Source organism: Podarcis erhardii (genome assembly GCF_964252035.2).
Source record: "Podarcis erhardii genome assembly, chromosome: 3".
In the NCBI taxonomy this organism is placed as follows: domain Eukaryota; kingdom Metazoa; phylum Chordata; class Lepidosauria; order Squamata; family Lacertidae; genus Podarcis; species Podarcis erhardii.
In genome coordinates this window covers 120,653,444-120,666,573 of record NC_138507.1, presented here as the reverse complement: position 1 = coordinate 120,666,573, position 13,130 = coordinate 120,653,444, and the positions used below count along the sequence as shown (strand labels likewise).

The 13,130-nt window shown below is 48.0% G+C and overlaps 1 protein-coding gene across 1 annotated transcript; it reads right to left on the bottom strand.

The window, feature by feature from the left end:
• Positions 1 to 2,591: 2,591 nt before the first annotated feature.
• Positions 2,592 to 12,830, bottom strand: DNAJC27 (DnaJ heat shock protein family (Hsp40) member C27). The gene is made up of 7 exons (XM_081855003.1): positions 12,632 to 12,830; positions 10,257 to 10,339; positions 9,453 to 9,522; positions 8,062 to 8,226; positions 7,718 to 7,840; positions 6,423 to 6,583; positions 2,592 to 5,569 (listed from the first exon to the last, which is right to left on the bottom strand). Exons 1-7 carry the CDS (start codon positions 12,707 to 12,709, stop codon positions 5,437 to 5,439), a joined length of 813 nt encoding a protein of 270 aa, XP_081711129.1. The 5' UTR covers positions 12,710 to 12,830; the 3' UTR covers positions 2,592 to 5,436.
• Between the last annotated feature and the right edge of the window lie 300 nt (positions 12,831 to 13,130).

Genomic DNA, 13,130 nt, shown 5'->3' with positions numbered 1-13,130 from the left:
CCTGCCAATTTGGATACAATAAAGGAACTGGAGGCCCCTCGACTGTCCTCGGATCCAGTATTGGACCACTTTGACCGGATATCCCCAGCCGATATGGACAGACTCCGAGCTGGAAAGCCCACCACCTGTCCTCTTGACCCGTGCCCGTCTTGGCTGATTAGAGCGTGTCCAGACGAGGTGTGGGCCCTCCTGGGGGATATCATCAATTTATCCCTTGGCACCGGGATATTCCCAGGGGAACTGAAGGAGGCAGTGGTGCGCCCGCTCTTAAAGAAATCATCATTAGATCCCTTAGATCTATCCAATTACTGCCCGGTTTCGAATCTTCCATTCCTGGGTAAGGTGATTGAGAGAGCGGTTGCTGAACAGCTTGGCAGGTTTCTGGATGAAACATCGGCTCTGGATCCATTCCAGTCCAGCTTCCACACTGGTCATGGGACCGAGACGGCTCTGGTCGCCCTAACAGATGATCTCCGCAGGCAGCTGGATCGAGGCGGGTCGGGGCTGCTGATTCTTCTAGACCTGTCAGCAGCCTTCAACATGGTCGATCACAAACTCTTGGACCACCACCTTGCCAACATGGGGATCCAGGGCACAGTCCTTCAATGGCTGCACTCGTTTCTCTCTGGTCGGGGACAGAGGGTGGCGCTTGGGGGGGAATTGTCATTGCGCCACTCCTTGGTGCGTGGAGTGCCTCAGGGTGTGATTCTCTCCCCGATGCTTTTTAACATCTTTATGCGCCCCCTCGCCCAGCTTGTCCGGAGTTTTGGGTTGGGTTGCCATCAGTATGCCGATGACACCCAACTCTATCTGTTGATGGATGGCAATCCTGACTCAGCCCCAGACACACTGACCAGTTGTCTGGAAGCTGTGGCTGGATGGTTACGTGGGAGCCGGTTGAAGTTAAATCCTTCGAAGACAGAGGTCCTCTGGCTGGGACGGGACGATATGGGATTGAGGGGGCAACTCCCATCTCTTGCAGGGGTGCAATTAGTGCCAGCATCGTCCGTTAAGACTTTGGGTGTAATCTTCGATACCTCCGTCTCTATGGAGGTGCAGATTACAGCTATAACAAAAGGCGGCATTTTTTCATCTCCGCCAAGCTAAGCAGTTGGCTCCTTATCTCTCTCGCCCTGACCTAGCCACTGTGATCCACGCAACGGTCACCTCCAGACTGGATTATTGTAACTCGCTCTACGTGGGGCTGTCCTTGAGATTGACCCAGAAACTCCAGCGGGTGCAGAATGCTGCGGCGAGACTCCTTATGGGGTCTTCGCTGCGAGATCACATTCATCCGGTACTATACCAGCTGCACTGGCTCCCAGTGGAGTACAGGATCAGGTTTAAAGTGCTGGTTTTAACCTTTAAAGCCCTATACGGCCTAGGACCCTCGTACCTATGGGACTGCCTCTCCTGGTATATCCCACAGAGGAACTTACGGTCTGCAAATAAAAACATCCTGAAGGTCCCAGGCCTCAGAGAGGTTAGGCTGGCCTCAACTAGAGCCAGGGCTTTCTCGGCTGCAGCTCCAATCTGATGGAATGCTCTGTCACAAGAGACTAGGGCCCTGTGGGACCTGACATCTTTCCGCAGGGCCTGCAAGACAGAGCTGTTCCACCAGGCCTTTGGTCAGGACGCAGCCTGACTCCCTCCTTTGGCAATCTGCACAGAATTTTGCTTAACGGTTGCCATCAATTTGATTTTAATTAATTTTTATAATGAAATGTTTTTAGAATGTTGGATTATTTGATTGTTGTTAGCCGCCCTGAGCCCGGCTTTGGTTGGGGAGGGCGGGATATAAATAAAATTTATTATTATTATTATTATTATTAAAGCATAGAAAACAGAAGTTAGGCTATAAATGGCTATACATGGACCCTTGTCTCTCTCCTGGCTGAGGCCATCATACAGGTTGAACAAGACAGTTTTTGCACCAAACCAGACCTAAACCCCCATCAAAATGGATTTAGAAAATCAGTTTCCTCCAAGAGTCCCTGGATCTGATCCGTGACCACTCAAGAACCTTGTCCAAGAAGGGGAGATTTGTCAACTGGCCAGTAGTTACGTTTTCTCAATCCAGGTGGGTTTCTTAAGAGTGGTCTTACCACTGCCTCTTTCAAGCAGTCAGGGACCACCCCCTCTCGCAAGGAGACATTAATCACCTTGCTGGCCCAGCCAGCTGTCTCCTTCCTGCTAGTTTTTATCAGCCAAGAGGGGCAAGGGTCCAGTGTGCAAGCGGTTGCCCTGAAAGAACCAAGCATCTTGTTCATATCCTTGAGCCTTACTAACTGAAACTTAGTACAAGTAAAATGGGGGCAGCACTCGCAGGAAAAGGAGAGTCACACGAATAAAGCTGTCGTGCCCAGCAACACGAGAGCCACTCATGAATTAGGGCTGACGTAGGGGTTGAATCTGCAAATGTCTAATGTCTAAATCCAACCAGACCAATTTACCGAACTGGACTGGCTCAACAGAACTTCACCAAACCCCAATCAAGCTGCTTTTGTACCCCTTCTTCCATCATTCTAGAGAAGTATACAAGGGTCTCAAAAAGGCAGTTAATGTACATGTTCGATAACCAAAGCATCAAGTGTGTTTTAAATCCAATTTAATTTTGTAAAAAAATAATACATAAACTTCAAAAGAAGAAACGCTTTCTATGCAAGAACATGCAGGTGTCTGGCGTTCCAACATCTTCAGTCAGCTCACAGTAAGCTGATCCACACCTTCAGATGTGTTGAGTGTAAGTAAATACCAAATAAATACAGTGCATTCAAATCCATTTATCACACAAGGCAGGCCGAGAATGGGGTGGGTGGAGAGTAGGAACTGTTTCTGAAAAACAGAAAATGCTTTGAAAGAGATCCTGCCTTTATGGCTTGGAGTTTAGGTCACCCTGCATTTACCTTTTTCCACTTTCAGAAGAAAAGCCTGCACTGGGAGGGAATTTTACAGAGAAATCGGTCACAAGGTCATGATCGCTGGAAGGTTCTTGGGCAGATGCAAAGAGGGAGAACACATTTGCTCCATGTCCCAGGCTTATTCCATTTCCCTGCTCATCCAAAGAGGCTGCGCAAGTGAGGATTCAACAGAGATCATGCAAAGTTGAACTATACAAGCACCCCAAAAATATGCCATCGCTAGCAAACAGGGAACCTCCCATATTCCCCGCTTAGCATGCCAGGATCACATCAAAATTACAGGAAGCTGCTGCCCATTCTCGGGGGCAGGATCTGACCCGGATAAATCACAGTGGCAATATTGTGTGCTCTGATCTCTTCATGTTGCACTCTGGTTCTGATGGGATGGCATTTTGTCATCTTAGCAGAACAGTTTTGTTACAGAGCAAGACCTCCCGACAAAGCCTTTCCTTGTGACGGGACAGCTGCTTGCAGCTTCAATAGCCTTTTTAAACGAAAACGTAAAGGCTCTGCACCCAAAAAGAAGGGGTGGGGAATGATGGTGCAAGAATGAAACCAAAGGCGTAAAAAAAAAAAAAAAATCTGCATTAGTAGAAAGGAGAAAAAAGAAAAATATGATTCACATTAGAAAAGATTACGTTGGATTTTCCCCACCTCCACCCTGGTTTAGTTTCATGCCTGCTGGGCTGCCCCAATTGCCAGACCTGAAGTAGAAATAAAACAGTAGTCAGTATAGATCTACAGTCTCCTAAAATACAAAGGTACCCTTTCTTCTGTGGGGCAGCCCTGCACTTACAGCAGACTGATAAGGGTAAGGGACATAGCTCTTGGTAGAACACTTGCTTGGCATGCAGAAGGATTGCAGGTTCAATCCGTGGCATTTCTAGGTAGTGAAGGGAATGCTCCTTGTCTGAAACCCTGGAGAGCAGCTGCTACTGAGTGTGGCCAATACTGAGCTGGCTGGGCCAACAGTCTGACTCAGTACAAGGGAGCTTCTTGTGGTGCCAAGCCTGCTCTGGTTTGCACAGCCATCTTTGTCGGGGACCACACCAAGTGCTGAGGGAGCCAGGAGGGCTTGCGGTACCTTCCACACGTAGAAAAGCCTGCCCTGGAGATGGGAGTTCACAAGGTCAAAAGCTCAGCAGGAGAACAAAATGGCAGGGGGAATGAAGGCAGATCTCAGTCACGCAGAAAACAAAGGCAGGAAAGTGCAATCGCAAGGGTATACAGCAAAACCTTAAGTTCACAGGGAATTTATATCACAAGGCATTTACAATGGTTGTTAAGACTGAGCTTCACGGGCAACTGGAGGGGAAGAAAGTACTGTGGGGTTCATACAAGTCTGCAAGCTTAAAACCATTGCCCAAGGCTTAAAGTGCACATGTGAATCAATATATATCTATACAAACACTGCAGGGGAGGGCATCATTTTTGGCTGGGGGGGGGGGGAATCTCTCCCTCCATTACCTGATCAAAAGCTAAACAGTTTGCACTGAAGGCAGGCAATAAATGCCAAGCGGTACAGTCCTGCAGTTCTCACTCATCTACAACTCTGACCCAAAGATAATCCACGAGAAAGCTTCCTTTTCCCATGGTTGACACTCCAGGAAGCAAGGTTGTAGAGAAAGAATCTCAGAGTCTTTCCCAGTTGGAACATTTTGGTGCTCCCTGGATAATTTTCTGAAAAGTGACCTCATGACAGCTGTAGGTGCAAATGTCACTTTATGAGCAGTCAGGCAAAGGGAGGCAAAAGATGGAAACCACAGAGCCTCAGAGGGAATCCTGCTATCCCCCGTCCCTCACAAGCACATTTTCCAGTTAATCTTCCCTGCCAGACAAACCCACTGCCTTAGGAGACTGGAAGAAGGGAAATGAAAAGAGGCCACGAGCAAAAGGGGAGGATCCTATCTCCACCCTCTTTGCTCCTCCACTTCCAGTTATGTTTTTGAGGTGTTCTAGATAGCATAGATGGGGCAGCCCACCTCCTAAGCCACTCCTCCTTGTGCTCCGGTCTGAATGGCTATATGCTATGTGAGGTGACCACCTTATACAGCTATGAGCATGGGAAAGGCAGGCCAGGGAACCATAGCTCACTTATTGAGGACCATTCGAAAGGAACAGGACACATTGCCAGGCATAGGGCGAGGAGGGGAAAAGGCTGGACTTAAAAGCACCAAGTTTGGGATAACAAAGTACAGAGGAGCAGCTCTTTAAACAAAGACTAAATATTTTTTAGAGTCAACTCAATCAAAAGCCAGAGGAACGTACATCTACGGATGCATTCCGATGGATTTGGCAATCCACCACAGATGGACGAGCTGGTTGCAACAGTGCAGGACACAGTTCTGGATGGTTGAGGTGCACGAGGGGAAACTGTCCGTAGTGGTTCCCTCTGGTTCTTGCTCCTACCACCCTTGCTCAAAGGCAACGCTTGAGGTCTCTCATTTGGACTGGAGAAGGGCAGCCCTCTCAAAAGGGATCAGTTGTCCTTGGGAGAAGCTGCTTCCTCCCTTTCTCACTTGATGTTTTTAAGCAAGGCAGTCCGTGCATTGACCACAGCTTTGAAGGCATCCTCGCTGCCAGGAGCCATGCACTTATCCGGGTGGAGCAGCACCGCCAGCTTCCGATAGGCCTTGTTCACCTCATCCCTGGAGGGCAAGACAGGCATCCATTAAGAGAGGCCACCACAAGCACAAACGTAATAAGCTCCCAAAGTTATAGCTTTGCCCAAGGGCCCCTTCCCATTCTCTGTCTGCCAAATTCTCCCTTGCTGGCTTCTACAGAAACTCCAGCGGGTGCAGAATGCTGCAGCGAGGCTCCTCACGGGGTCCCTGCCATGGGAGCATATTCACCCAGTGCTTTTTCCAGCTGCACTGGCTCCCAGTGGAGTACAGGGTCAGATTTAAGGTGCTGGTCTTGACCTTTAAAGCCCTTCCCAGCCTAGGACCCTCGTACTTATGGGACCACCTCTCCTGGTCTGCCCCGCGGAGGACCTTAAGGTCCATAAATAGCAACACCCTAGAGGTCCTGGGCCCTAAGGAAGTCAGATTAGCCTCAGCCAGGGCCTTTTCAACACTGGCCCCGGCCTGGTGGAGCACTCTGTCTCATGAGACCAGGGCCCTGCGGGATCTGATTTCTTTCCACAGGGCCTGTAAGACACAGTTGTTCCGCCTGGCCTTTGGCTTGGAATCAACTTGATCCCCTCCCCCTCTTTCTTTTTTTTCTTTCTCCTTCTGTGATGGAACTCCTATTTGGGGACTTCCCTGGCTTTTTTCTGGCCCACGTAGGACAAGTCTGGATGAAGATTTGACGTTTTTGATTTGAGTTTCTACTGAAATGAGGCTGCATCTTAATGTTGTATTTTAATCTTGTTTTTAAGTTGTATTTTAATCAATTGTTTTTATATCTGGTGTTAGCCGCCCTGAGCCCAGTCTTGGCTGGGGAGGGTGGAGTATAAATAAAATTTATTATTATTACACCAGAAGGGATTGCCTCCATTACCTGGTGGCCCCTGGCTTGACACCCAGCATGTCCCAGCTGTCCTTGCTGCTGCGGATTCTTCGGATGGTGTCCGCTTGCTCCTTGGTGAAACTGACGCTCATGCTGGCCATGGGCCGCTTTCCCCCATTGTCGCACAAATCAACGATGGCAGAGTAGAAAGTCTACAAGCACACAGAAGGAACAGGTAGCAAAGTTATGTATGTGCCTGTTGCTCGACAATCCCTATCTCATTAATGGGACCAAACCTCAGGTCCTTCTGCTACCTCATATTGAGAAATCTGAGAAAGGGAGAACAGATATAGATTTTGTGGGGAAGACCAAGGCTCTTAAACCTACCACCTGCCATCTCCACTGCTGCCTCTTCCTCAGTCAGTTCCTTTTTCATCTGAAGGTGTCAGAACAGCCACTGCATGGCTCTCTGGGTGTTGCAGTGACCTTCAGACCATTCTTTGGGGTTTTCAGTTCCCCCCATCAATGGCCACTTAGCCACCCCACAGTCAAAAGGGGTTGTCTTCACCTATAATCTGCCAGACCACTGTTCCTTGTCTCTCTCTCTTTTTTTAAATAAATATTTATTAAGGTTTTTTTTATAAAAGAAATGCACAGATAATAAACAACATTAGTTATATCGTAACAAAATTTCATAACTTCTTTGGACTTCCTCACGTCTCCGGCTCCCACTTACATCGTTGAGAATTTTTTTTTTCAAGCAAATTATCATCTTGTTTATATCCACTCATTTAAGTATAATCTAACAATTCTCCAAAAGGTTTATATTTTCCTTAATCTCACTTATCATCAAATTCCAATCTAATTTAGTGGTGGCCAATTATTTATGATCAAGCATCCTTCTTAACATTCAACCAAATTACAATATTTTTGTAAATAAATCTTAAATTTCTTCCAATCTTCTTCAATCCTTTCTTCTCCCAGGTCTCGGATTCCTTGTCTCTCTTGACCCCAAATCCACAAGGCCTCCCAGTCAGCAGGGCCAGTCTCTTGTACTACTAGCTCCTATTGTTTTATTTATTTAAAAGTGAAGGGCTGCTCATTTGAAAGTCATTAAAAACCCTGAGGGTCATTTAGCCCAAAGCCCTGCAATGCAGGAATAAGCCAAACAATTTGTTTGGGGCGTACAACTTCACCTTCAAGGGTAACTCTCTTGATATAATTCTTTTACAAAATGTTATTTATTTCATTTGTTGCATTTATTGAAACCTTACAGAGCAAAGACCATTGAGAGCCAAGGAAAAGGGCTGGATGAGGGCTTCTAGGTTTGACATAGTTGGTTTTACCTGGAACATCTCGTTGATTCCTTCTCCAGTCTGAGCAGAAGTCTCAAAATAAAGGAAGCCTCTGCTCTCTGCCCACAACCGCCCCTCACTTTCGTCCACAGAACGGTGCTTGGTACAATCAACCTGAAACACAAGTGGGTGGGAGGAAGCATGATCCTGGCTCACAGCTACTGACCTAGCCTCCATGAACTTTACCTAACCTTTTTAAAAATGCAGTCATTCACACTGGTAAAGTCTTCAAACTACATACTGTTCTCTGATTTGTGAGTGGGGGCAGCCTCTGCAAGAGCCCAGGGTTACAAGCAAGATTTTCTACACCTTAGCCTCCTCTTGGGAATGGTTACCTTGTTGGCACAAACTACAAAGACAATATTCTCCATGTTTCCATGTGGTCCAAGTTCCTGCTTCATCTCCGCGAGCCATGAGTCGAGGGCATCAAATGACTCCTTCAGCCCAACATCATACACCAGGATTACGCCCTGCGTGTCCTTGTAAAACTCATTGCGTACCTAACAGAGCACAGAAACAAACAACTGGATATTTGGGACCAAGAGGGTTCTACAGGAAAGAGAATGGCTTGGAATGTCTGGATCAGTTTCCCTTTACATGTGTGCCACTTTTCAACTGATCTGACATCATCTGTGCGGGCAGAAAAGCGCTGCTGCTGGATTGACCAGCAATCTTAGCAGATTAACTGCATCAGGACAGGCCATGTACAAATTCGTTACTTTTCAGCTCTCGTATAGTTACTAAGATTTAAAATACCGTATTTTTCGTCCCATAGGACGCTCCGTCCCATAGGACGCACCTACTTTTTTTGGGGGGGGGGGGAAATAAAGGGAAAAAAATTTCCTTTATTTCCCCCCCCAAAAAAAAACCAGGTCGGGGAACAGTGGGATGGCGGCACTGCGCCTCCCCGCTGTCCCCCGAGCTTGTGGGGCTGGCCGATGTCTGTCCGGCGCGTGGGGCGCTCCGCTTCAGGGCGCCACATGCACCGGGCGGCAGGCTGCTATCCGCAGGGTGGGGAGCCCTGCGGGGAACTCCTGCAGGGCTCCCCACGGTGCGGAGGTCTGTCCGGCGCGCGGGGTGCTCTGCTTCAGGGCACCCCACCCGCCGGGCGGCAGGCTGCGGACACCTGCACGAAGCACGGGGCGTCCTCCGGAGGGCGCCCTGTGTTCTGCGCTGCCGGCTACCGCCCGCAAGCCGTGCGTGCCCGGGAGGAGTTCCCCCCGGGCGCACAAGGCTTGCAGACACCTGCGCGAAGCATGGGGCGTCCTCCAAAGGGCGCTCCTTGCTCCGCGCTGCAGGCTGCCGCCCGCAAGCCTTGCACGTCCAGGGGGAGTTCCCCCGGGCACGCAAGGCTTGCGGATAGCTTCCTGGAGCCTGGAGAGCGAGAGGTGTCGGTGCGCACCGACGCCTCTCGCTCTCCAGGCTTCAGCGAAAGCCTGCATTCGCCCCATAGGACACACACACATTTCCTCTTCATTTTTGGAGGGGGAAAAGTGCTTCCTATAGGGCGAAAAATACGGTAGATATCCTACAGTTACAATGACCGTAAGCCAAAATGCCCAGACAATCTATAAATGTTAAATGCAAATTAGTCAAAGCCCTCCAGCTCATGTGAGGGTATAAAGTAGGCTACATTTTTCACCATGGAGCAATTTAGCTTGCCAGGACCAGAAGTCTATGGATTTATGTCCTAAACAAATGGCCAGAAAGCTGCCACCTCGCTTACCTCATAGAAGAAGGGGTGTCCAGCCATGTCAAAAATATTCACTTTGATTTCCCGATCCCGAACCTGCACTCTGAAAGAAAGAGGAACACAGCCATAAGGTGCAAGTGCACACACTTCAGAGACCCTTCTTTCTCAGACCAAGTTCAACTTTTCTATGACACGGGTATTAGGCAAGCATCGCAACACGACTGCTGAGCACAGATGAATTTTGGCGTGATCATTTAGAGCTCAGTAAAAAGCTTCTGGGCTAATCTGCAAAGAAAAATTGTAACTGGATAAATGACCAGTGAAGGGCAACCCACAGGCATCCAGATTACATACAGGCGATGACCATTTTAGGCATGCCCAATTGACGTGCAATCGCTGACACATGGGTCCTTTAGGACCAAGAAGAGGGCAAAATGGGGGCAGAAAGAATGGGGCAGGGTGCAGTTATGTGCACTCTGCCAACATGTGCAGGGAGCAGGAATGGACCCCTGTGCAAAATGCTTGCCACCTGTACTCTCCTTTCAATGAGAATTTTACTAGCTAATAAGGGGTTGATCAGAGACGTAAAATCTGCTCCTCTGGGATGTGCCCCACTTGTATGCAAAATATAATACACAACGAGATGCCCACATACACCTGTAGTTTCCCAGTAGCAATTTCCATTAATATTATAGCAACAAAATGTTGAATGATTGAAGTAAGTGAAAAATCAAAGCATGATTTCCCATCTTTCTGTTTCACACACACAATGCCTTGGTTCTTAGTTTCAGGAGCTGCTGTGTCAAGTGTTCTCTATCGTGAAAGCAGGCTACTCACTTGGTGACACCATAATCGATGCCAATTGTTGCAAGGTACTTGGGCACAAACCTCTTCTCACAGTATCGCTTTATAATGCAGCTCTAAAATGCAAAAGAAAGGAGATTGTTACCCAGTTGGCTGAGCTGTCTATTCAACCCACTATATTCTGTATTTCGCCAGGTTAAGTGCAAAGCAGGTCTTTTTAAAGCACATATCTGTATGTGTATGTGCATTATTGGCAAATTTGATTCAATATAAGCTATTTTAAATTTTGTTTTCAACTTAAAAAGCAAAAGGGCAGTTGAAATAATCACACTTCAGTTTGATTAAACCAGGATGCTTCTAATTAACCATAGTTTCCTATTTCATCTGAACCGGTAAACTGTGGTTAATTATAAGCTTCCTAATTTAGTTATGAATTGCAGCAAAAGGAAAGAGCAAAGAGGCTATATGAGCAGGCAAAAAGTCCATGCATATCTTGCTTTAGTAAGTCATGATATGAATGGTTTAGAATATGTTTTCTATTTTAAAACACCTACAATTTGCATTTTCCAAAAAACTGAGATAAGTTCCCAAGTTACTGTATTACTGTTTAAACATGCTGTATTAACTTAATAGGCAAAACAAAAACAAGAAACAGGGGTCTGTCCCTGAAATTATCATTATCAACAACAACAATGGAAGCAAAACCTCCCAAACTCGTTAAATGTCAGTGTTTGTAGAGGGAAAATGGGTGACCTATTATACTTCTACTGTTTGTGGATGAAATCCAATGGATTCCCCTTCCCCAGCAGCACTCAACCAAAACCAACTCAAAGAGGATTGGGTGGCCCTTTATTTATTTTCAAATTAAAAGATAAAAGATAACGATGTGTTTGTCCTGGTTGGATAAAACAGTGAGGGTCCGGCACAAAAAGCAAAGCGGGAAATGGGTCCTCCACAAGCCCCTCTCACCTAACCTACCTCACAGGGTTGTTGTGAGCGTGGGAGGTAATCAGAACCACGTTATGCTGCCTTAATTGAGTCCCTTGGAGGAAAGTCAGCATATAAACATTAGCGCATATATATATATATATATATATATATATATATATATATGAGTTATATTTGCATGTGTGTGTGTAAACACACACACACAACCTTGATGGCAGAAAATGAGGAGGAATTAAAGAACCTTTTAATGAGGGTGAAAAAGGAGAGCACAAAATATGGTCTGAAGCTCAACATCAAAAAAACGAAGATCATGGCCACTGGGCCCATCACCTCCTGGCAAATAGAAGTGGAAGAAATGGAGGCAGTGAGAGATTTTACTTTCTTGGGCTCCATGATCCCTGCAGATGGTGACAGCAGCCACAAAATTAAAAGACGCCTGCTTCTTGGGAGAAAAGCAATGACAAACCTAGACAGCACCTTAAAAAGCAGAGACATCACCTTGCCGACAAAGGCCCGTATAGTTAAAGCTATGGTTTTCCCAGTAATGTATGGAAGTGAGAGTTGGACCATAAAGAAGGCTGATCGCCGAAGAATGGATGCTTTTGAATTCAGGTGCTGGAGGAGACTCTTGGGAGTCCCATGGACTGCAAGAAGATCAAACCTCTCCATTCTGAAGGAAATCAGCCCTGAGTGCTCACTGGAAGGACAGATCCTGAAGCTGAGGCTCCAAGACTTTGGCCACCTCAGGAGAAGAGAAGACTCCCTGGAAAAGACCCTGATGTTGGGAAAGATGGAGGGCACAAGGAGAAGGGGACGACAGAGGACGAGATGGTGGGACAGTGTTCTCGAAGCTACCAGCATGAGTTTGACCAAACTGCGGGAGGCAGTGGAAGCCAGGAGTGCCAGGCGTGCTCTGGTCCAGGGGGTCACAAAGAGGCGGACACGACTAAACGACTAAACAACAACCACACACACACACTATACCAGTGTTTCCCAACCTTGGGTCTCCAGCTGTTTTTGGACTACAACTCCCATCATCCCTTGCTAGCAAGACCAATGGTCAGGGATGATGAGAATTGTAGTTCAACAGCAGCTGGAGACCCAAGGTTGGGAAACACTGCACTATACCAGGCATCCCCAACCTTCGGCCCTCCAGATGTTGTGGGACTACAGTTCCCATCATCCCTGACCACTGGTCCTGTTAGCTAGGGATGATGGGAGTTGTAGTCCCAAAACATCTGGAGTCTGGGGATGCCTGCAATATACATATATGCAAATATAATTCTACAGATAAGGATTGCTCCTGCCCTCCCAGAAGCCTTTGCGCTTGGCCAAAGAATCAGCGCGCCATCCCACGCTAACGCCCAACTGCCATAACGACCGGGGAGGGGGGGCGACTGACTGGTTGGGCGCCTTGTCACTCCCCGCCCCGCCAGCCAATAGGGCGCCTCCCTCCTTACCTTGCCCACCTCCGCGTTGCCCATGGAGATGACTTTGATCCTCAGCGCCTTCCGCGGCTCTTTCCGCTTCGCCTCCATCTCGCGAAGGGCGCGGGCTGGACTCGCCGGGGCTCAAGGGGGCCCCTCGCCGGCACAGGCGCCCGCCGCCGCCGCCGCCGCCGCCCCGCTCCTCATGGCCCGCTTGACGACAGCGGCGACGCGGCTGCTTAGGACCCGGGCGACGCCTCGCGAGATTTCCTTTCGAGAACAGGCCGAGAAGCCGCCGCGCCACGCGAGAGCTGGGAAATCTCGCGGGAATGAACCAAAGTGGCTTCCCGCCTCTTCCCCTCAGTCCTGTGGATTCCGAGGAGAAGGCGGGTGCGCGTAGGGCTGCTCTGCAGGGCTGCGCTGGGAATTATTGATTGATTGATTTTTTACAGTCCTATTGATGTATACAGTCCTTCACCTGAAGATCACAGGGCAGTTCATGTAAAATTACAAAATGAGAACACAAAATACA

What these genes read in the sequence shown, in the direction of transcription:
- DNAJC27 (XM_081855003.1), bottom strand. Translation starts at nt 12,709, where the DNA reads ATGGAGGCGAAGCGGAAAGAGCCGCGGAAGGCGCTGAGGATCAAAGTC. An exon ending in GACACCCCTTCTTCTATGAG is followed by an intron (nt 8,227 to 9,452) that starts GTAAGCGAGGTG and finishes GTGCTCTGTTAG; the next exon opens with GTACGCAATGAGTTTTACAA. An exon ending in GTCAAGCCAGGGGCCACCAG is followed by an intron (nt 5,570 to 6,422) that starts GTAATGGAGGCA and finishes CTTGCCCTCCAG; the next exon opens with GGATGAGGTGAACAAGGCCT.